The following is a 25139-nucleotide window of genomic DNA, read 5'->3' on the forward strand; positions in this document are numbered from 1 at the left end:
GCCAATTACCTGATCCGGTGTTCGCCGGCTCTGTTACATACACAGAGACCTGCTCCAGGAGCATCAGATCTTGTAGACCTTGGAAAGGCCACAGAGCAGGACAACACAGATACAAAGAATTTTCCAAGAGACGACTTTGTCCTCCAAGTGGTCCTTAAAGTGTGTGTGATAGAAACTGTTCCTCACCTGTCCAATATGATGCCTGCTTGCTATTTTGTAAACTGCACAGTGTCCTGCTCGGTCCAGTGCTGGTCACGTTCTCTCACCATTTTCTCACATTTACTGTCTTATTGTAATGCCCCATTTCATTTTAGTGTTTGGAAATTACGGCCAAGATTCAAAGAAGAACTCTGATCTCTAATTTCCTCTGAGCCAAAAGCATGGTTTTGAGCCTAAATACTGTGTTGCATCCGAGTCACAGATTGAAGCACACTTAGATACATTGTAATAAAATTGTAATACTCAACCATGCTAGCACATAACCCACCTTATTGCCATATTTAACAATCCAATTATTTTCAAAAACACAGTTTGTAATCTAGTGACCACAAACAATGGTAGCTTCAACCAATTCCTTTTCCACGTTCCACTTGTATGCTTACAGCTTAATCACATGAGTGCACAGGACTGGTTTTTTGAATGCTGTCATGTAAACCTAGAGGAGTTTGTAGCACAGCACTGCGAAGTGACAAGGTGTGTTTAACGCGAGATCAGAGATGGCTAAAAGCTCTAAAAATAAATTTTATATAAAAGTAAGAAGCTATTTGCAGGGAAAAGAATGAATGACAGACTCTGTGGCAATGGGAGACATTACCTTTTCATTCCTGCAGTTGTTTAGGCCCATGTTATTCATGGAGGGCAATTTTCCATCAACACCATGCGGCTGCTGTTGCTGCTGCTGCTCCCTTTGGATCTGCTCTCTCATTTTCCGAGCCTCCTGAATGGCTTTCATTACTGTGTCCTGGTCCCCAAATAGGGCAGGTGAATTAAGACTGGAAAGGATATCTATAAACAGAGAACACACTTTATTTAGGTAACTATCCAAATTAGAATCTGGCATAAACACTCAGCTCTCATACAGTTAGAGCTACACCCAACTAACATCTGCAAAAGGACAAAGAGTGGCAATTGTCTGCTTGAAGGCTGAATTAATACATAGAAGTGATTGATAAGCCTGTGCACTTCTTTTGCTGTTACAACTAGAACCACTGAAGTCTTGGCATAACCTGATATGGAAGTATCTGAGCATACTCATGGACTCAAAGTTCAAAGTTAAATATGTGTTTCAGACAGCAGTATTCTGAAGCTTAAGTGGGAAGCCTTTGAAGTATTAATAAGAATGAATAAAATGAACAAAGGAGGAGAAAGAAATCTTGTTTACTTGGCCATGAAAGTCTATGTCAATTTTTAGAATTTCTTTATCGAGAGAACCATCACTCCAGATGTTCAGCTTTCAATTTCAGAAAGAGCACCCACAGTTACTTTTGAAGGACAGAACTTAATACCACCTTAACATGAGTATAAAGCTCTAAATCAGCAGGGAAAAAATGGTTTTCTTTCTAGCACACTGGACAGAAAGAGAAATTGTTAAACATGCATCAAATTCGCACAAAACATTTCTGCCGCCATCTTAAAATGCGTGCTAGAGATAAAGATGAGTACTCCAGATACAGTTTCTGATTTGAGACCAAAAGACAGCAATTATTTGGTGACTGGTTGTTTTGTGTTGCTGTGATGAAACTTTAACTTGATCCACCTGTTCCTGCACGGGAGTATCCTCTATACCACACAAGGATGGATTTGTATATATACATTCTAGCTAGGAAATTTTGAGCAATCAAAGTTTGTGCCTGACCTGTGCATCTGCCTGACAAGCAAATGTCTTACACAAAAGCTCAGAATTTGTTAGATTTGTGTACTTACTAACAGTCCACTAAAAACAAACAAACAAGACAAAACCAACTCTAAAAACAAATGGGCTAAGATGTGGAATTCTCCATCAAAGATAATTTTCATATTCTGTTGACTTCACTGAAGTTCAGCTGAGTAAAATATAGCAAATTCAATGTGAAAGGACTCTGAATTCTTTTAAAATAGAAAAGGTTAAGATTAAGGGTTTCTCATGCTTTATCCTGGGAACCAAACAGTTGATTTAATACTGTGGTCTAGATGAGAAGGGGGGCAAACTGTGATGTTTTAGATGGAACTGTGATGTTTTCTGTCTGAATGAAGCACCTCTCTCCATAATAAAAGTAACATATCAGGGAACAACCATTGTTCTTGCTGGGTAAAATTTCCAATGCTCTGAACTGATTCAGCAACTAAGTTCCATTCTGGAGCCTAAGTAAACTGGGGACCGTATTTATTGTAAAAATGGAGCAAAAGCTCCTATGTTGCCTGCTGATTTTTGACAATGTTTCCCTGGCTTCTTTTTTTACTTAAGGATTGAGAGGAAAAGTTTTTATGACTTTACATGAAAAATATTCACACCTTAGGCATATCTTCTCTAGCCATTTCTCTGGAATGGTGTATGACTTCAAACTGGTATGCCACTTTCAAATGTTAGATAGTGCAGTGATAGCTGGAAATAAATAGACAGGCAGAATATCTAGCTAGCTGCAGAAAGTATCTTTTAGAGATCGTGATGTTCCCAAGTGTTTTGAGAATGGAACAAATCATAATTTTTATATATTTAATGTATGTATTTAACATATCTGTTCATTATTCACAAGTGTTTCTATATATTTTACAAGTACACTTGAGCTACAGATTGTGAATAAGTGTAGTATTTAGTCACTGTTAAAATTTACTATTTGAACTTTAGAGCTGATCATCTACATCTTGCAGCTCTTGATTCTGTTTCTTGACTGGTTAAGGTAGTCTTCGTACACGGTTTTCAGATAAATTTTGTTTCATTACTTAATAAGCTTTATTTCTTAATTAAAGAATCTTGAACACAGGTCAAAAATTCCCTATTTGCAATCATATGAACTAACAAAATCTTGACAGATGAGTGAACAAATAATAAAATGAACAAATTATAAAATAAACTGGCTGGACTGAAGCCTTTTTGTCTTTGTTAAAAAAATAAAATCAATATATTCAGCAGATGGTCTTGGTAAGATGAACTTAATACTCAGAATGCAGAGGATTAGATTTCTTTTAGAATGCTATTCTGGGTAAAACTAATGGTATATTTGGGCTAAATAGCTGAAAACCACATTCAGAGTTACCTTCTTGCCTGGGTTCTGGTTTACTGTAAACCATGGAGATACTGAATATTCCCTGAGCCTGGTTCTACAAAGTGCTTGAAGACTTGTTTATTTTAAGGTATGTCACATCATTGCATGGCATGTACACTAATCACATGAGCCATTATGCGTGTATGTCTAGTATCAAGTCAGGCACCATGCGCATGCAAAGATATTTTTTTTGTTTGTTTAATCCAGAGGTCAAAATTCAAAAGTTAACTTTGCATGTATACACCCCATTGACGTCTTTGGGGAAGATATTCACACAGACTTCTTTTACACATTTTATATATGCATCTCTACTTACCTTCATGTATGTATTTGTATGTATGTATATTTCTTACATATTTACTGTATTTCTTGTAGATGCATATCACTGCTGCATCATTTTGGTTACTCTTGTAAAATCTTGGCATTCAAGAATTCTTTGAAAATCTTTCCTGCAATTTTTTTTGCCCGTTTTAAACAGAAATGTAGGCCCAAATAGCTACTTAATTCAGAAGTAAGTGTGCACAAGCTGAGATTTCATGTAGAAAAACCTGTCAGTTTCCTCCTTTCCCTAGGAGAGATTAGTTACCTAAAGAGGATCCTCTTCCCAGAGATCCACCGAGCGGGCTGGGGATGCCACTCTTGTTCGTCACTGTCACTGGACTGCTTTTACTAGCTGGGAAGAGGTTCTGTGTTGGAGATGTCGGGGATTTGACAGGTTCAGCTGTTTTGGGTCGGGCTGAAAGATTCAGTGGCTGGGCTGCTTCATCCTACAAGAGTTTAATGTAAATAATTATTAGGAAAAGACAAATGAACACATCATTTTGCAAGCAGCAGTTACTTTACACCTCGAAGACAATACCACATTCTCCAGCAATAATAACAAAAGAAGCTAATTATCTGCCTCCTTTAAGATTCAACGAAAGGAAACCTCATTAATTTCCCTGTGTTATGCTTCTATTTACATTAACTATGTGGCTGGATCGTTCTTTTTGCCAAATTAAAATTTGAATTAGCTCACATTACAGCTTAATTTCCTAATGTGTTTTCAGAGATCTAAATTAACCTAGGGCATTTACAAAGAATTATTTAAAATTTCCAGCAGCTCAATAATGCTTTTGCATTGGTTCTATTTGAAAAGTTCCTGGCACTATAAAAATAAGTTATGATGTAGCTTATTTTTAAATGTATTAGAAACTAAGGAATCAGAAGTACTTCTATGAAAGAATCATTTGGAAACCCTGACAGTTCTTTGGCCCACATTTAATGCTGCTGCTAACTTATACATTCCATGCATCTTATTTTGAGTGCATCTTTTGTTTAGTAAAATAATCTATGCTGTTCCCCCATATAGAAGATAAGAATTTCACTGAATTCAAATCCCTTGACTTACTACAGTAATGAATGCATAGTATATGCACTTCAAAATATATTTTATTTTCTACTATTTAATTTTGTATATTTTACAATATTTTATTATTCAAACGTGTCGTGTTTTTTTGACAGATTTATGTAAAATCAAGAATATTTTTCACATAAATGCTATTCTGCTTCTTGTTTGATACTTCTGTAATTATTTCTGTATTCTGTAGTTATTTCTGCTGCATTCAGCCTTTAGTGTATATATCTGTTAATACTTTTCACATGCAATTATGGAAGAAATTCTCTCTGACATATATCTTGTTTCAGTGCTACAGAAGAATAAGTCCATCTAGGAAGTATCTTAACTTTTGGAAGAAGACTCATTCAAGCAATTAATTTCTTTGATCAGTGTAGATATTCATAATGTAGCTTTCTTCCCATTCTTTGAGCTTGTTCTTTTTGCTTAATATGTTAAGCAAGACAGAGCATTTGCAGAATTGTGAAACAGTGATTTTCTGTAATTAAAGAGCCCAGTAAGACAGATCTCTCATTTAAAATATGCCCAAAGCAGAATTATGCTGGATATAAGAGAATATTGCCCCTATTTTAAAACACTGCACTGATCACTTCAAAGGTTAGAAATATATGTCAGAATACAATAATACACTTCATTATCTCATCTTTTCCATTCTCCTTACTGTAAAGTGGTGATTTAGCAAAGTACATCTGATCATACAAAATGCATTAAACAGGAAAATGTAACAAACAGGTATTTATAATGCCATCATATCTCCAGTTTTAAACTGTTTCCATAAAACTGCATGACATTTTTATTCTTCCTGACCTTGCAGTGTGCACAAATGTCCACACCTGTTCAGAGTCCAAGTGAAAGCAGAAACACAAAGGTATAAGGGACATAGTCCGTTCTTGTGCTTTGTGGCCATATTTATGAGCAAACTGTTTCCTTGCACAGATACAAAGGGGCTTCAATGAATTTCTGTGAGAGTTCAGAGCCCCTTTCAGACTAGGAAGTTTGCCAGACTAGATACTGACAGCATGTACACATACGAATCTACGCTACCATGTTCAATTTCTGAATAATTTTCTGCCTAGCACTGATACAATCATGTGAAAAAATTTCTAAACTCTGCCAGAACCTGTTTGTTTGTACTTCATAGACAGCATTCTCATTTCCACGAGGCAACTGAAAAGCCGGAAAACATTCTGGTCACTGACTTAAAAAAAAAATCATTACTTTTTGAAAGATCTGACTCCTGTAAAATAATTCCATTAGTTCTATAAATAGTGCATGTAGTATACAAACAACTGTTTAAGAACAAAGAAAATATAGAGGATTTGTTAAGCAATGCATGACCATCAAAACTGTCATGTCTTATAAAGGTAACAATTTGCAAAGAAAGCATATAGGTACTAGTTTATTAGAGTGTGTTTATACTAATAATTAATTTCTTCTTTACCCACTGGTATTTGTCCACATGAAGCACTTGTAGTTATTGTTAATATTTTCAATGCAATATTGTGCTTAATAAAAATAAGAATAAAAAGGCTTCTTTTTTATTAACATGTATTTCAGTCCATTCAAGTTATATTATGTAGGGAAACCCCCAAGAATTTGCATGCGGTCAAGTCTGTAATAGGACTCAGCTGGCCACAAAGCTGGAATGGTATTGGCCTTGGTTCAAGGAGATATGTGCTTGAATTTAACCAGGGAAAATTTTACTCATATAGTAAAGGTTTGGTTTGGTGGAGATCCATTTGGCTCACTCACTTATGAAATTACTTTTTCACATTAAAGTAGTCAGTAGTATATTCTCAATACCATAAATCATTGGTGTTAGGTATCACTATACTATGGCAACTTTGCTGAAACAGTTGGGCTTTGCTTTTGGTTGCTTCTGTATTGACCATAACAAACTCTGCATATGTGGTAAATTTCACTGACTGCTCTCAAGCCTGGCATTGGATTACAAGAGGTAAAATATTAGACTAATACACATTTACAGTTAAGTAAAGTGAACGCTTTGCTAAATAAATGTTAGATCTGGCCATAATGGAATAGTTTTTATTTATTAGTACTCTCAGCCTAGCAAAAAAGTGTCATGGAAATTTATCAGCCCAGGCAGAAATATCTACTCACCCACACTTTACCACGATGATTGATGATAATGAAAAAATGAATTATATTTTACTCTCATGTCAAAAAATAAATAATAAAAAAAAGAAACCCTCACCTCAAGTAAGTAAAATCTTCCCAGGCTGATTTGAGACTAAGGACTGTGTGCCTGTAAGGTGTTAGCTGCTAGCAAAACCCCACATATTCTCTCTCTCTCTCCACAAAGTCACTATATGCCCTCTTTAGATCTATTTTAATAGTATTGCATTTATAGCGCTATCACTCAAATTGGTAAAACATCTGAATGTTGGTGGGTTTTTACAGTTTGAAGTAAATTGCTTCTCAGCATATTTAGTCTCATGAAATTCAGAACAACCACAGGAGAGCAGAGCAATAAAAGCCAGCCAGTTCCACCCAAAGGTACTGGCTGCACCACGGATTTCAAGGGGTGCACGATGTTCATTTCAAGCTGCTGGCAAATGCCATGTTGTAGCTGCCTGGTTCCAAGCAAGTGAGAATAAGCAGGCACAAGCATTCAGCAATGGCACAAAACCAACAAGGAGCAGCCCAGTTGTCAGCAGCTGTGTGAAATCAGCAAAAGTCAAATCAATCTGCAGTGACATAATGTTTTCCCCGGAGTCCTGACTTACATCTTATTTTTATGTGAGGCTTTTTCCAAAATTGTAGAATAAGTACAACTAGAGATTTGTAAAATAATTAGAAGATCTACAGCCTCTCTCTTGCCCTAACAATATAAGTTAGCACCATATTTGACGATGCTCAAAAGTTCAATGTGAAACAATTCATGAAATGGATGCCGTTTATGCACATTACTAGATTACAAACTGAAATCTTGAAAATATCACATTTTACTGATGAATCTGTTGTGCTGCCTGTGGTAGGAAGAGGGACGCCTGATATTTTTGGAAGCAAGAAGTGAATGCTTTCTCTTCCCTTCTCTACACTGATAATACAGCACTAAAACGGAACGTTTTATTTGAATACTGAAGAACTTTCAACTTTCAACTGTAAAACAATTAAATAGACCATTTAATTTCACTGCCCTTTTCCACACCAACTTTTTTCTTCACTGAAAAATACCTTAACTTGAGTTACCGGGCTGGTCCCTCTCTTGTCATTTTTCATCCCAGTGGGTGAGAGTGCTCCTGTCGTATTTGGTGGCTGTGGAGTAGATGGCATTTTGGCTCCAGGAGAAACTTGCATGCTTGCCAGCTGAGCGGCATACAGTTGCTGGAAGACAAGAAGATATACAATGTATTCCTGCAAAATTCCTAAAAAAAGAAGCTGTAAATGTACATAATTTTTATTGCTCTGCTGTTTCTTCTCTTAAAGGAATTTAGACTCTTTTTCAGCACTTTCTTGTTTGTGGTTTTTCCCTTGTTATTTTCAAAAAGAAAAAAAAAAGACTGGAAAACTCCCACACACCAATATTTTTCTCATTGTGACTTTTGGCTGATTTTTTTTTTTTCCCTTCTTGATAATGATGGTCATGGTAATGAGCAAAAGGTTATACTGTGCCCGAATACTAAACCAAAATTGGCAAAATTATAAGGCTGGTTATGAAAAGGAGGTACAAACCCCTGTCAGAAACAACAATGCTTTAGGTCTTTCTGTTCTTACCCAGAAATTACCCACCAACTCCAGAACGTCTACTGGGGGCTGACATAGAAATAATTTTCTACCATAAGGCAATGCTGCATGTTCTCTAGATAGTAATGAAAGTTAAAATAGGCAACAGGGTATGTCTCCATCTCGGTATACAGTGATTGTTATAGCTTCTATAAATGCTAATAAGGAATGTAGGCCTTAAAAATTCCTGTAAATAGTGATGAAAATACAAAAATACCCTCATGGAACTTTTCAAAAAGTTTAACTAAAACATAATAAAAGACTTGTACATTAAAATAAACTAGTCCTACCAATCTAAAGTGTTTACTGAAAAAAACAAATAGGTTTAATTTCCTTCCAGTGACCAAATTTAAACCCTCACCTTGAATTAGCGTCAGCAATAATTCTTCTACCATAAACAGGGAAGATCCTAATCCCTCTTCTACACATAGATCTATATAAACTTTGCCTTATTAGTGAGAAAAAAGCCAGGTGGTTTGTATGTAATTTCCAACATTACTATCATTCAGATGGACAAATAAAAAAAATTACAGTAATCAAAAGCAGACCTTTCAGCACATGTAATTAAATGAAAGCTTAATAAAGAATAATTTGCAAGAGCCAGATGTGCTTATGTCATAATTGTTGCTTTCTTTGGAACAATTTTTCTAATATAACAAGCCTCCACAGAAAACGAAAGTTACACAATACTGTAAGCTCAGTGACTCAGTGGCTAGACAAACGCCTGACAGAGGGGCAGAGTCAGAACTCTGGGTGACAAATGAAAACTCATGTTTGTTTGTTTGCTTGATGCCACCCCTTTTCAATACCACACAGAGGCTAAAAAAGGATCCCAGGCCAATATTTTGAAATCAATGGTGTTTGAATATTTTGGCTAAGGTACTATTTTTCATGTGCTTGAAATCTAGAAAAATTGAAAATAGAAAAAATTCCCAGCTTTTGGTGATGTCCTGGAGAATGAAAATGAAGCATTGTATACAATAGTAAGTGGTGTTTTTTTTCCCTACTGCTGGGATCTTATCCCTTTCAGTGTATTCTTCAGGTCAATCTATGCTTGCTTAATAGGATGCTCTGCTTACATGAGAGTAAGAAGCACATTTCACAGACTTCTGAAAGCCCGCACATTCTCAGCTCAGAAATAATCAAGCACTGTACAATGAGAGAGATGATAAAATAAACTTGAACACAACTTAAAGACAAAATCCAAAGACCATAATGGCTTTCTCAGCGTTCTATACTTTGTCTATTACAATACTTTTCCTTTTTTTTTTTTTTTTAAATTAGAAACCTATTCAACATCAGCTTCAACTATCTGGGGAAGATGACTTAGATTTCACTAAAAGTAGACTAAAGCTTTACTACTTAATGTAGTGAGTATTGCACTTTCAAGAGCAGGAAAGGAATCCTATGTAAAAACAAATCCAGGTTTGTCAGCTAAAGTTCAAAAGAATTTCCTTCTTCCTTCTCAGGTAAGCCTTCAGGGCAAAAAAGGTGGAGTATTAGTTATTCTTTTGACAAAATTCAGTCTTTCTTAGAGCATAAAGGTTGATAGTCAATAATGGCAAGCAGCATAGTGCGGTGGGTTGACCCAGGCTGGCTGCCAGCCACCCACCCAGCCGCTCTCTGCCTCCCCCTCCTCAACAGCACAGGGAGAAAATAAGGTGGAAAAACTCATGGGTCAAGAAAAAGATAGGAAGATCACTTACCAGTTACCATCATGGGCACAATAGACTTGGCTTGGGGAAAATTAATTTAATTTATTGCCAATTACAGTAGAGTTAGATGGTGAGAAACACAGACAAAACCTAAAATCCCCCATCCCTGCCATTTTCCCAGCCTCAGCTTCACTCCTTCATTGCTGACTCCTCCACCTCTTCCCCCTCTGGCCTGGCTGCCAGCAGGGCTGTTCCTCACACTTTTCCCCTCGCTCCTCGCTGCCTGTGTGGCGTTGTGCCCTTTCTGGAGAACATTTTCCCAGAGGTGCCACCAGCTTGGCTGTCAGCCTTGCTGGGGCCCTGTGGCAGAGCTGCTGAGGAGCCGGCTGGCCCCCCTCCTCACAGCGGCCACCCCACAGCGCCCCCACTGCCTGCACCTGGCCACAGACACCGGGCATGCATGGCAAACGGAGCTTGTGGCCCAGTTAGTCATGACAAGTAAGCAAAAGTGTGTTTATCATCTCTAAAAGCTGCAGTCCATGGTGTAGCCATATCTTGACCAGCTCTCTCAAGATCAAGGAGAAGAGAGAGACGGCTGGTCAGAGGAGGGTTTGTCGGTGATCTGGTACTCAAGTGCCAGCAGGACTGGCAACTGAAATGTCCACAGCACTTTAAGGGTCACAGAGATAGATAGCAACAAGAAAAGTGGGCTGTTATAGTGACTATCTATTTGAATTTGGAAATGCAAACATTAAAAGCAGAATAAGTTTATAATTATACACTGCTCCCCTCCCAGTGTGTTGAGGGCTGTATTGGCTGTACTGCAAACAGTGTGAGGAAGAAATGTTTCTAATGGGAGACAGAGAATAAAATAAATTTGGGGTTTTATATATGTGTGTGTGTGTGTATAATTCATCACTGGGTTACTTCAAGGTCATAGTACTGGCTTCAGCCTGGCATTTCTGTAAATTTGGTTTACACCATAAAAGAAAATGTGAAATAAGTAACAGCAATTAGCTGTCTGGTTTGCTTAGACTTTAAAACAAAGCTGTTCCACAAACAAGTGAAAATCTTGCAAGAATGCGCACTAGTGCTAGCAACACTGCTGTGCAGACTGGGAGGCTGTACAACTTCTTTTAAATACCAGGGGAGCTGGCCAGTCTGGAAAAATACGTGCACATCACCATTGCAGGGATAAAATGGGTATTTTTGCAAATACCACTGCTGTGGCTCGGAATGGCAATTTAGGACCTCACATTGAGATGGTCAGGTTGTGAAGCTTTTATTTGCATGACTGAGGGGGAAAAAACCCAAACATTTAATGAATGTTGAAGGTTAGGTATTAATGCTCAAAAGCAAAAGTTTCGATGGATTTTTTTTCACTTGAAATTCTAAACTACCAACTATTGTGTAGTGACCAAAAAAATTAACCTACCTCAAACACTGAGACATCTTTTCGATGTATGTCTAGCACATAAAGAGAAGAGCCTTTCATAACCCTTATGCCAACCACTGACTCAGAAGGCTCTTGATTACAAATTAGATATTCAAAACCATCAAGTATTCATGACTGTTTTAAGAAGCCTTAAAAATGTATAGCCTGGGTTTTATTTTTTTAAAAGGTCACCAAGTTAGATTCTTACAATCCAGTTCCCAGCATCTAAATATAAGTAGTGCTGATTTTGAGTTACTGAGTGCTCCTGCATAGCTAAGAATTTTGAAAACCAGCTCATTTAAGGTATGTGAGCAAGGATGTAGTTTTGCAGTTTTCAGAACCAGGTTTCTTCTAATGTTGTGATCTGACACTGAAGAGTAGGATATTGAAATGCCGCAAGTCTCACTTCAGGCAATGGCAAGTGAAGTCTCACATTTATGCACCTATGAACTTACAGGCTGATGGACTAAAGCACTTGTTACTGAAACTATTCCAGCTGTAATCAACTAAAAATCTGAGGGGAATTTATGAAAGTTGGAGGTCACTATAAGTCTGAATGACGTTCATCTACCAAAAAAAAGTTACAGATGAGTGGGAAAGCACTATACTCAGCATGTGTACTGCACAGCACAAGCACATACTGATTTTTTTACCTGGAAACAGCAGAATTCATACTAAACCTTTGCCAGAGCTTAGAGCTACCATCCAAGAAGAACTGAATAACTAACAAAAATAATAATTCAGGGGTACTGGTGGTATTTTCTTTTTCAGAAATTGCCTATGGTATTGATGAATTATTTCCATTTCACTCTTTTTATAAAAAGTATCATCCACAATCTAAAATTTGTCAAAAAAACTATGAACTAATAATAGAGCATCTTGACTGATCCAAATGTTAAAACCTTTCTTAACGCCATCTAAGTTTCACAATGTCTTTGTGAGATATTTTCACAGTAACACAAAGATAACTGCCTTTGCTGCCAGTGTTCATTCACACCTTTGCCAGAAGACAAAGGCCTTAGGCTTACACATCCTCTCACAGATTTCAGATTTTTTTCAATAGTTTTTCAACTAGTTTTTTCATCTAGGTTTCAATAATCAAAACTCTTTCATTAGCTCAGGTCCCTTTCCCGTATGACTTTTTGCTTGCACATAGGCCTGTGACATTCCTAGACACGTGCTCTGCCGAATGACAGATACCGATACTTACTTCGTAGGCTACAGCACCTGTGTCTAAACGAATGAAAAAAGGTGAAGAATTTTGAGAAACAAATGAAAAAAGGTGAAGAATTTTGGGAATCGAATGTTACAGAAGTAACACGTGGTGAGGAAAACAGAATGGGCCTTAAATCAACAGAGTTAAGGGAGATTTGCACTGACAACACCTTGTTAACTTTGTGACAGGCTGTTTTACCACCTAACACAGAATTATGATAATCATAACCTTCTTACCAGTGGCTTGTCAGTGACCAGCCTCATGGAAAAAGTTTAGAGAAGATATTTCACTAAAGAGAAAATGATCATGCAATGCTGCATAGGAGAGAGGCAGCTTCTTTAGATATCTGAGCACAGGGAGGAAATGGAGAGAGGAGTTGCACTTGTATATACGAGAGCAAAAAGGCAAGGGCTAGAGACATTTCAACTGACTGTGTTGGTGAGGGAGAATTTGCTCACAGCAGCGGGGTTATAATTCAGATGTTATTCTTTGCAGTAGAATTCTGAAGAAACTATAGCAAAGCCATGTGTGAAATATGGAGATAAAAATGAGAGTGGCAGCAGATAATCAAAGTGCAGGTGATGAGGGCTGGCCTAGCACGATGAATTGCAATGGATGTACTTGGAAGATGGCCCACAAAGAAATTCAGCAGAAATGGGCTTGATTCAAGGAGAAAGGAGGGATCTGTTGTAGAAACATTTACCCTTTTATTTTGCTTTACTAAAAGACTTATGACCAAAATGAAAAGACATTCTTTTTCTGTATTTGTACATTATTTCTCCAAAGGGGCTAGAAATTATGTGGTTTTGCTCAGAAACAAATGCTAAATTTTATGGACCCTGATTAATTCTAAAGTCTTCCATTACTAAAAATGCAAGCCCTATGTTACATCTTCAGCAAATACATTTGCTACAGTAAATGAAACTGAACAATAAAACTACTGAGAATCAAGTGAGAATCCTTATTTGTCAGCATTTTAAATGAATTGTGCAAAGCTGAAATATCTTATTTATAGAGATGAAAGTTCAGCTATTTAGACAATGAGTAATTTGGTTTCTAAAGATGAAAAACTCTAAGGAGTGACTGCAAGTGCTGTTGAAATCCTGCACTACAAGAGGTAATGCGGTTATTTTTTTCCATAGTATATTTAGTACGTAGTGTTGCAAAGCTATAATTCCAGAATTTTCTTTCTGAGTATATAACATGCAATAATAATACTTACAACTGATCACAGAGGGTTTTCACAAGCTCACCAAAACCAGCGACATCTTTACTATTTCCAGCACATTATTCTGAAAAGAAGCTACCCAAAACAAAAATTCCCACCTTCAGTGGGACTGCTTATTTTTTATTATTGGTGTAGAGGTGCTTAAAATAAGCTTGATGTCAAACAGATCAAAAGAAACAGAGTCTCTGAAAAAGTTTTTCTTCCATTTGGAGGAAGAATGGATTAGTGCTCAAACCCATGTTTTGAGTGTCATAGATAATAACAAGGGAAATAAAGGTTAAGTGCTGACCTGAGCCCGATGTCACTGGTAAAGCCTTCAGCAGTTCAGGCAAGGCAATCTTTTCAAAAAGTAGTACAGAAGCACAAATATCCTAATCAAAAATTTCACACACTTCTTAATCTAAGTGCAAGAACTGTTTCTAAAGAAACATTAATTGTACTTACTCCTTCCTATTTTTGTATATAAATGTCATTTTTTGTATTGGGATGTCTTTTACACTAAATACGTTCCATGACTAACACTAGCACCAAGGTAAGAAATGGGGTTACTTGCTTCCGTGTGTGTGTGTATATATATTTTTTTTTTTTTTTTTTAAAAAAGCACATGGTGGTTTGTCTTTTTAAGATGTTTTAAGATGATTTTTAAGGCAGATCCTTAGAGTGAGCAGTAGGTTAACAGAAAACGACCTCCAGAAACGCAAGACAGCCTAAGTAACTCATCAGCAGCTTAACCATGTGACAAACCCAGGGGCAACTTGAAGGCAGCTACTGCCTGTGGAGTCTGCCAAGAAGCCAGATGCCATCACCAGAAAAACACCTTCCACAGCTCAGCATCTGTGTCCTAGGAGTTCTCTCCACACAAAAGAAAAAGGAGGAGGAGGAGAAAGAGAAGGAAAGGTACATATAAAATTTTTAAAAGAAATGTACATACACACGAAAGCAACTCTTACTTGAGTTTAAAAAACTAAAACTTTGAAAAATCAAAGCTTTTGCTGATGAAAACAAGATCCCTTCAAATTAATAGATAAGAATATTTTATGCCAAAAGTGAATGTTGTCTTTTGGTTTACAATATATTTGTGCAGGTGCTACCTATTAAAACAGTGCATTTTATACATTTGTTTTCATGAAATTTGGATGTCTCAGTAGCATTTTCTTGGTTTGTTCTAAGAAAAATGTTAACAAATCAAAATAAGGTAAGTTTTACAGATCTGCTAGTACTGTGGGCTAGACCCTCCTCTCATTTTCACATGTGCCACCACGTGGATAGTAGTAGCTTACTATTTAAGAGCCAACAAGTTTGCAACATCAACTTAACTCACACGGTTATGGTAAATAACTGAGAACTATTTGGCTTTACATGGGTATATCTGAAATGGCATCAATCAAGTACAGCTACAGGAAGCTGGAGTAACAATTAGGGAAAAGTGTTTAATTTAGAAATATGATAAATAATAAGTAACAATACACCACAAAGACTCCTTTTTCTCTACAGAGAAAAGTGTCACAATATACATACATGGTTTCCTTTTACCAGCATCGTGCCTTTCTTTCCCCTGTTTGTATATGCCTAACCTATCCATAGTGGACATAACATTCTGATTTTAAACTCCCATATAGCACCCTACCACCGAGTCCGCTCATTGTTACAGAGTGCGAATACCCTCTACTTCTTACAATAATGCATCAAATACCTTTGCAAAAAGGCATTAAGGTGTAACACAAACAGGCAGCTAATGAATTATCATAACTAATGTCAAAATAACAAAGATTGTTGCAGTGATTATTTATGCACTTGCTGGCTAATGTGCTCTCAGATTTATTACAGCCCAATATGTGCAAACAAACTAACTGTAATTGTGAAAATACAAATAATGCATTTTGTAGTCACAGATGGAGTTAGATGACTTCATTTTTCCCTAGATGTTCAGGTGTTCATCTACTGAAAAAAATTCTCTCTCAGCTAAAAGAATGTTTTTACCAGTTAGTCATATTCATTCACCTCAGATTTTTTTGAACCATTAACACTTGTAATTTCGGTGTCTGTCAGTTGCTATTCTATATATTGTCAAGGCAAATTTTTATGTGACCTTAAATTCCACTCAATTCCTGTCTCCTTCGGAGATACACATGCCTGTTTTTCTTCTCTCTCAAGCTGCAAAGTAACAGACACCTAATTTCACCACTGAGTGTCTGCCAGTTCCAACTCCTTTTACTGACCACAAATTCATTGTACTGGTTCAGAAAAAGAAAAAAATCGCTCTCATCGCCTCTACTGCCCTGCTGCGGATAATGGCCAACCCATACCGAAAATAAAAGAATCTCTACACATTTTAGATACTGCAGCTTGTATTGTTGTAGTACTGCAGTCAAGATCCCCTTATGCAAAATAACAGCTTTATTTTGTTAAAAGGGCCTAACTTTAAGTGGACCATGGAATATTTATGGCTCTCAGTAGTCCTTTGAAAGAGTTATCTTATGTTTTTATGCCGATCATGGGTCAGAGGTTCAAATCAGCACTTCTTTCTGTCACTCCTTATATGTTTTACTATAATTTACAGCTCAGCAAGAGGACTCATAAAACAAAAGTGTCTATTTTACTTCAGCAACTAATTCTAGCTAATCAAAGCTTTCCAGCAAAACAACCCAGCATGAAACTCTGCATGGAAAATATGCAGAGAACAAAGCGTTTTGTCAAATAACACATCTCATGATGTAAACACATATGTCTCTTATAGGAAATTTTATCGCTTCCACATTATCGGCACACAAAAGGAGCATTCTTGTTGCAGACCTGGTGCGACTGTGGAGCCATCGTCATTGGAAACAAGAGCCTGATTAGGTTCCCACACAGATATGAATAGATTTTCTTTTTTTAGTGTAATGCTGCCTTTCTTATTTCTTAAACAGACTAGTAATTGTGACTGTAAAAACAGTGAATTGTGTTTGGACGACATTTGTTTCTTCATATTTTTTTTAGCTACCCAATGACACCAATTATCCCATATGGTTGTCCTCTTCTGGAAAGTCTGAGTTAATCCACAGCTGTGAAGATGAAGACGCACCCAGCAGGCTCTAAATCTGGTGGGTCTCTTGTCTGCTAATAAAGTCCACAGTCTGCTGGACAGATGTTAAGAGGATCTGTTAAATAAGTCAGTAACAAAGGCCCAGACTTCTGCTGCGGAAAATAGCAAAACTGTATCTATTATTCATAGATTTTAATTTCTTCCCTCCATCTTTTGGAGAAGCAATTTTTCATTACTTTATAGAGAAGCATCCCACAGCACATCCGATAGCTCCTGCTCAAAATATGAATGGACCAAATGATCGCACTGGCGTGTATTCTGAAGAAATGACAGACCTTTTTGTCCCTGACTTATTCTTGCATGCTGTGGTTCCTGCACTATTATTTTGTTTGGTTTTATTCATCATAGTATGAGCTTGCATTGGGGGAACCTGAATATGTATTGCCAGCTATAAAATATCTGCTTAAATTTTTAATGTAATGGGAAATGTAAACTGAAGATGAAATTACCATTTCACTAATTTTTCTTTAAATGTTATTAACATTGCTTATTTTTAAATAAAGGATTTACAGAGAATACATTCTGGCCTCTAGGCTCATGCTGATGTTCTGGGGGTGGGGGGGTAAAGGAGCAAGTGGAATGAGAAGATACCTGCAGTAAGATCCACCTTCAGAGACTCACTCGCTCACTTTTCCCTGTCCCCACCTGTTTATCATCACGGCCTGACAGCAAAGATATCCAATCCCAAAGTCTCTCTCAGTTAAAGTCATGTAAATTTGGAGAAAAGCCAGACAGCTAAAATATACGCACCCGTGCAATAAAGAATTAACTTGCCTTCAGGCACATGTGCATTAAGGTGCTCTTAAAATCATTCCTGTTTCGTTTGCAAACTGTATTTCTCATTCTTTTGACCTCATCTTGCTTTGACGTAATGAAGTAGAAATGGCCATCAAAACAGCTCACTCTGCTGCCTAAATGTAGGCAACTCTCATTTAGGCATTGTTCCTGAGATCGTGCCCCTTAGAAATCCAATGGCTTTGATTTCATTGAAGTATGACAATTAAATATAATCTCTCAGCAACTGCCTGTTTGCAGCCTGTTTACTGTAAAGCTGTGGGCAAAACCAAGAAAGAATGCTTAGAGCTCAAATAAATTATCGATCACTGCAAGTAGCTAAGACAATGTATATAATCTGGCACCTGGCAATACTGTATTTGTTTCCCCTTGGGAAGTAAAGCTGTTGGTTTATTAGTTTTACAGCACCTTTACGAGTTTCTAAGATATAATGTCACCCCATCACCCTGTGAGGCTGCTGGGAATTTTTAGTGAGACAGCATCAAAATTGCAAAGGAAAAGTTTATTCTCTGCAAAAAATATGAATTCAAAAACGTATCCTACAATTTTTATACCATTAAAGTTCAGACGGTACATTAAGTGTCTTATATCACCATAGAATATATCTAACGTTGGCTCTATTGAAATAAAATAACTACTCAGCTCACAAGTGTCAGAGCCTGTGATATTTAAATGAGACTTTCTATTTCTTCCAATGTGACCAAGTCAAAAATCTAACCCTGTAAAGTGTGGGTACTGGTCCTAAGTCCCCCAGAGAGAAAACTATATTTCTGCCATGTCAGAAAAGAGCAAAGGGCAGGCCGAAAGCTGACCAGGGGGAACAGAGTAACAGCTACTAAAATAAATAAACAAATAAATAAATTTTTGAAAGCCTTCTGTAGCGAATCTGGAGCTCTTGCCTTCTGAAGAGCAATTCCCCTGTGAAGCCACTGACTGGAGGGAGAGGCAAAAATCCTCACTGACTTGGCGGTTGTGTCTCACCTCATTTCACTCTTTTTTTTTTTTTCTTTTTTTTTTTCTTTTTTTTTTTCCCTTTCCAAACAGACTGAGTGTTGGTCTGCTGAGAATATGATGCTAAGCCACTTTTCCTGTAGAGTTTTTAAACTGGGCCTCTGAGAAAGGGTTTGATACAATTCAGTGACTGAAGTAATACCTTTGTCCATCTGAGCATTAAATGGCCCATTGAAATACAGCTTAGTTAGAAAGAATTTCAGTAAATGGTGCCTTCTAATTTTTTTTTTATTATTATTATTCCTCTCCCAACAGATTACAGCCTGGATCTGAAAATGCAGTTCAATCACTTTTGGTTGCCTCTCAGGTCAGGCCTTTAGCCAGTGTTAATTAAATATAACCCCTTTAGAATACTGGAGGTTAAATGAGAGCAACAAACTGGTTGTCTTCAAAATATTACTTCACGCTCTCCAAAAAGCTGTAATCTGTTTGGGAGGACCCTGATTTAAACACATTGGTCTCAACAATGAGAATTTATTGGCAGGGGGCGGGAAATCCATGCTAAATGCTATTTTGTCCAACAGCTAGTAATCACAAAACATTAAACACCTATTGCCATGCAATATACCATGTCCGTTGTGTTTAAATAATACACATCAGAAAGGAAAGTGCTGCAGCAGACAATTTAGGCTGTAGCAGCACATGCAGCACAATTTTCAACTTGATAAAGTGAAACTATAAAGAATCAATGCGTAAGTCAGACAGCTTCCATACCTAATATTCTTCCCTGCAGCTATTAGAAGTTCACATTTTTGTCTCTAGTAGGTATAAACATTAGTATACCTTCAATTTCAGGTCTTCAGTCACATTTTGTTGTCTATTCCATACAATTTGACCAGACCATGAAATTGGAAAGTAGCTGAAATTGTCTTTTTTCATCTTAATGATTTTAAATGAGAAAGGAAGGTTTTTCTGTAAGCTATTTATTTACTGCTTTGTAAAAAGTTTCCTAAAGTACTCATAACAATTTTACTATTAAACTAGTTGAAAGAAAGCTTTTTAATACATCGTAATTAGTCTTGTCTTTCTGAACATGACTTTACTGTAAATACTCCTCCTTGACTATCCCTTTGTCCCAAGATTCCTTAGAAGAATGCAACCAAGCGATAATTCAGCATTATTGCTGCTTCAGTGCACTAATCGCTTAAAGAGCAGCAAGGACCCTATGTTTACTGCCACAAGGCTCCTACAGCCTCCCGGCCTAAGGCAGGCTTCCCAGCCCAGCAGCATCCAGATGTCAAGAGGAATAGCCAGGTCCTGATGCAGCATGCCGCTCCATTCCAGTATGGCCTAAACATCTGTTTCATCTGCTGGCGGACAACCTGCCGAATACGCTGAGACTGCCGCACAAAGTAGGGAATTGAATGAAATACTGCAGGCGCGTAGTTCAGTGTACAGAGCACTCAAAAAACTCTACGCAGATACAAAAATTAAGGCAAAATGCTTGGAACCCCAACACAGGGATGTGATCATTTGCTGTCTCAAATGGAGCTCTCCAGACTAAAAAACTAGACAAATATCAGGAAGAACAATGTGATAATTAAAAAAATCCCCTTTTTACACAATATATGCTTAGCATTTTTTCTCCTAATGGAGGAAGAGGCCATACCATCTTAGCTTCTCATCTTACTAATTTTATCCTGGTTTAAATTTTTATGGTGTAAGAAAAGGATAAAAGAAGAAAAAGTATAGAAGTATGTAATACAAATTTCTTGTGGCAGTTATAACTGCTGCTCTTTATCCAAAATACTTAAAAATTAGGTGAGCTTAGGCATCTGTTACATATTTATAATTTCCTATAGATAGTAACTCAGGAGTTCGAAAACAATGAGCATCTTTTGTCTAAAAGATAGGAATATGTAAACATTGACATTTTATCTTGAAGCATGACAAAACAGCAAGCATTTTAGTTGAACTAAATTAAGTTCTGACAAGGAATAAAGGAACGCTCACTGTTCTCATCTCTTCCACCTTGTGCATCTATTCTCTTGTATTTTTGCTCCCAACAATAACGGAATAGTTGCATGCTACCATGCAAATTCTTTGAGTCGTTTATGAAAGCAAGATCAAAGCCCAAACTGAGCGCGCTTCTTTTCCTCGCTGTATTTTTTCTCAAGAAGAGGACCTAATGAGAGGTAGTTTAACCAGGAGTCTTTCGCTGCAATTGCAGCGCAGGAGCGCTCTCACAGTGCAACCTCCAGGCTTGGGCTTTTCTCTGGCCAGCCTGGGAACGTGGCTCACCTCTGTGTGCCAGGAAGCAGGAGCACAGAAGGCAGGAGGGACTCAATACTTGTGTGTCCCACCTCCGCATGGGGTGAGCACCTGTACCCAGAAACTAGGAAGCATCCCTCAGCGCTTCCATTTAAACACACTCTCTGTGAACCTGAACAAGTCATCGTTTTCTTTGCGCTGCTCACAGAGCGGACACACTGTTACTGCCTTACCACAAGGTCTGAACTAGGTAGATCTGAATACAGTCATAAAATATTCCTATAAAAATGTAAGCATTAATAAAATCTGCTATTTTAATAAAGTATTGTAAATATCAAGAAAAAAACAGAATGCAACAATATGTAAAAACTATCTGTAAATTTCCGTAGCCATTTCCTCTGCAGTAGGATAGCAGAAATGTCAGTTCTTTCTCTTAAGCATAAAGATTTGCATTGCCTCATTTAATGGTGTCAGATTAGCAATATGCTACTTTTTGATCATAATTCTCCTGTTATTTACCATGCACAGGAAAGAACACAATCGACTTACCTTGGTGGTTCTCCCAGATTATATGTTGTACTACACAGCTTGGAAATTGGCAAAAATTCTTTAACTTTTTTATGATTTCACAAAATAACTGTGACATACTCTGCTTAAAACCATTATGTATTTGATATAGAAGTAAACGGATAAATAAAATATAAGTTCATTCAAACCTAAATACCTTTGGTAAAAAGCCAGCCACAGCAAAGGATAACTGCATTTGCTTGAAAAAGTAATTTCAAGTTTCCAGTGGATTATGTTATTTGACAAAAAATGGGAAAAATTGAAGATAAATCTTCATGTGATTTTTCCTGTTTGCTTCTATTAGAATTTGCTTTTGGCATTTTTGTAGCATAAATTCTACCTCATCAAAACTGTGGATAGCACTAAAGTTAACAGAGCAACAAGCTCACCTAGGAAAGCAAGCAAGGATGAGGAAGCATGGCTCCAAAGGTACCTGCAAACAAAGGCTCTAGTATTTTAAACTCTTTCCCCTGTATCCAAGGAAAACAAATAAGCAGCACCTATTTAAAATAAAAATATAACCAGATCTATCAGGAAAATATGAAAATATAACCAGATGGTTGCATCGGAGTACAGGTTTTGCATTCACTTTGCACTATCATAATATTAACTTCTCTGGTGACGCTATAAATCAAATTATTCATAGAAAGAATTTAAAATGTTTTCTGATATTCTTTTAGAAGCTCTCCCAAAAATCAGGGGTTTTTTTCCTTACAGCTACTATGAAATATCTTTAACAATAAATGTAAGAGGTCTATATGAAGAGCAGTTAACTCATGAATTCAGATAGTTTCACGCACTTTATGTGTCGAAATGTGTTCAGGACTAAAGCTGGTGTAAAAAGAGGGAGCTGCTTGTAGAGAATCCCTGTGATAAGGGAAACACAATTATATGATTGAGAAGCAATTAATTACAGTAAGTTTGCTGAACAGATGATAGCTATCAAAGCTTATCAAATTTTGCATTTCAGAATTTCATGTATTTATTTTTAAAAAGTGTTAACACATAGATGGGCTTTGTAAGAGAAGTCAGGAGCTTTATTCAGGCTCCTGTCAGCAGGATTACAAGCAATTATGAGTAACTGCTTGTTGAGCTGTGTGAAATGAGTTGGTGGATGAGTTTCCTAGTAAGCACATGTCCATGTCACTGGTACGATTGCCAGTAATGTAGACAATCTTAGCTGAAGGGGTCTAAAAACATAATCATTCTCCTAATCCTACAGAGGACGAAATCAATTCAGGACAGAAGATGGTTGTGGACACCGGAAAAAGAAATGGCAATAAATCTTCTCTAGAAATATTTCTTCAGATCTGGTATAGGTTGGTGGGTTCATTCACTGTCTGACCACCCAGATGGCGAAATGGTCAAATGTAACGATTGCACTATTTCCCTGTGTAGAACTGTACAGACACAGAACAAGAAAACTGAACGCTCACCTACCACTCCTAATCATACCGAGAGGCAAACAGCACTGCAATTAAATTTCTACAGGCTCCCACGACAGAATAATGAGATGCCATCCCAATAATAAACGGGTGCAAGTCAGGAAAAAGAAAGAGTCCCATTTAAACTACCTCTCTCAATTCCCACGTCTGAAACACCACCTTGTAAGAAGATGCCGAGGCAGCTCTACGTTTAAGAGCTGAATTTTTGAAAGTGCTGCTTGGGGTTTGAAGCTGTAATGGTTTCCTACTTCTCTAAGAGACACAGGCAGTTCGTGTGGTAGCTCACAGCCATTCTATTATTTTCACTAGCGAAAATGGACGAAAGACAGGGATATAATAAATACATACTGGCTCCACTGATCAGGAGAAGCTTTATCAGTCAGCTGGGGCACATCCGGGAAAAAAGTCACTCAGGTGCATCTCTAGCATCCCATTCAATTAACATACCATTAAAAATGGTTTGTCCCTGTTCAGCCTGCTGCGTTACCTGATAAGTCAACATATTTAAAATGTATATTTAAATGCAGAAAACAGTGAAATGTTTTCTTTGTGAAGCAGAAAACAAGCCCAGTTTACAGGTATTTTAAAGCAGGTGAAATAATTGTGCTTTACAGGCTGCTTAGCGGATCTCTCACACTGATCTTTTACAGTATATTTAGAACTTTCATGCACCTTCAAGGAAAATTAAATAATTTCCTTAAAGGAAGTGCACACAAAATTATGCAAAACATATTCAAATGGGCTTATAAAAATTACATCTAAAAAAAAATTCACATTTGCACCTCAAAACCAGGTAACTGGGAGCTTACTATTACAAATTGATTGTAAGCTGATGTATTTTACACAAGTAAATGTGAATTTGCGTAAGCCTGCCATGCTTTCTGAACTGCAGTGGGCGTGATGGTATTTCAGCAGCAGTGGGGGGACCAGATTAAAATGGTTATGAGGGCTCATCTTAGCCCTTCGCTAGGTGTTGAAGACTGCAGCAGAAGAGATGGGCTGTGGATGAATTACTATGGACAGTTCACAGGCGTGTTATTTAATAAAGCTGTAGACTAAATCTGGTGACTCGTTCTCTTTCTAGTGTGTAGGATAAATGATGCAACTTTTCTGGAATGACTTTACCTCTTTTATTTCTCACTTCACTTCCAAGAATGCCAGTGGACATGACAACATACTCTCACTATTCCTGCACCTGAAATACTACTTCTTTCGTTTTCATGCTTTGCTATTTGCTGTAATTCATGCATGACACCAAAATATGACCTCTAGTGTGTTGACTTCGCTAGATTTTGTGAATGATTCCTTTAAGTCTTGAATAATCCCTTAACACTAATGTTTAAGCATGATGTGTTTTTCTTCCTGTATTCCTTCAGACGCTTCTCCCTCCAGTCTTTTTTCCCAGGGCTGATATGCAGGCCTTCTGTTGTGCCCCACAGCCATATGCAGCCTTCATGCTGAGTCTTAAGAACAGTCAGATGATTCCAATACTTTCTGTGAGCTAGGACACTTTTCTAGTTTCTCAATCAGATGGATTCTGAAGACATCACCAACCAAATACACATCTCAGGGTTACTGGAGGCAATACCATTCCTATTTCGCCATCTAAAAAGACTCTACACAGTGAGAGCAATATCCACACACTGATTTGATGAGTTCTATCTCATCTTCTATGAATTTCTTTTTCTTTCAGAATTGGGTCAGTGGGAGGGAATACTCTCTTGTAATCAAAGACTCTCTGAAATAAGATAGGTGATGATATCTTTCCAGTCCACACATCTTTAAGAGAATTCTTCTGCTTCCCTTGAGCGTGCATGCGTGTGTGTGTATGTCTACACCTAGAAGCTCTCATCTAACCATCCTTATGCTTAGAACTTTTTATTCAGATGGAAGGTGAGTTATTAAGTTTTCTTTTTCTGTAGCAATTAGTTAGGAAGGAGTGATGATACAGAAGTATATTATTTTCCTTTGTGTATAGACCTGACTTAAAAGGCATTCTTGTCTTTAATCTGATTGCTGCTAAGCTCCTAAACATCCAACTATGTTAACACCTCCACAGGAAAAAATTCTTCATGTTTGTAATTTGTAGCCAAATTAAGCAGCTTG

The 25139-nt window shown here is 37.3% G+C and overlaps 1 protein-coding gene across 11 annotated transcripts in view; it reads right to left on the minus strand.

Moving 5' to 3' along the window:
* SOX6 (SRY-box transcription factor 6) overlaps window positions 1–25139 on the minus strand; it is a 374241-nt gene that overhangs the window by 60955 nt on the left and 288147 nt on the right. For all 11 annotated transcript variants that reach the window (XM_054827505.1, XM_054827506.1, XM_054827508.1 and 8 more), the window contains 3 exons: window positions 7837–7986; window positions 3829–4009; window positions 815–1005 (listed from right to left, as the gene is read on the minus strand). In XM_054827505.1, the coding sequence (XP_054683480.1) occupies window positions 815–1005; window positions 3829–4009; window positions 7837–7986 (522 nt within the window). The remainder of the gene's footprint in view (window positions 1–814; window positions 1006–3828; window positions 4010–7836; window positions 7987–25139) is intronic.

Source organism: Grus americana, chromosome 5 (genome assembly GCF_028858705.1).
Source record: "Grus americana isolate bGruAme1 chromosome 5, bGruAme1.mat, whole genome shotgun sequence".
Lineage (NCBI taxonomy): Eukaryota > Metazoa > Chordata > Aves > Gruiformes > Gruidae > Grus > Grus americana.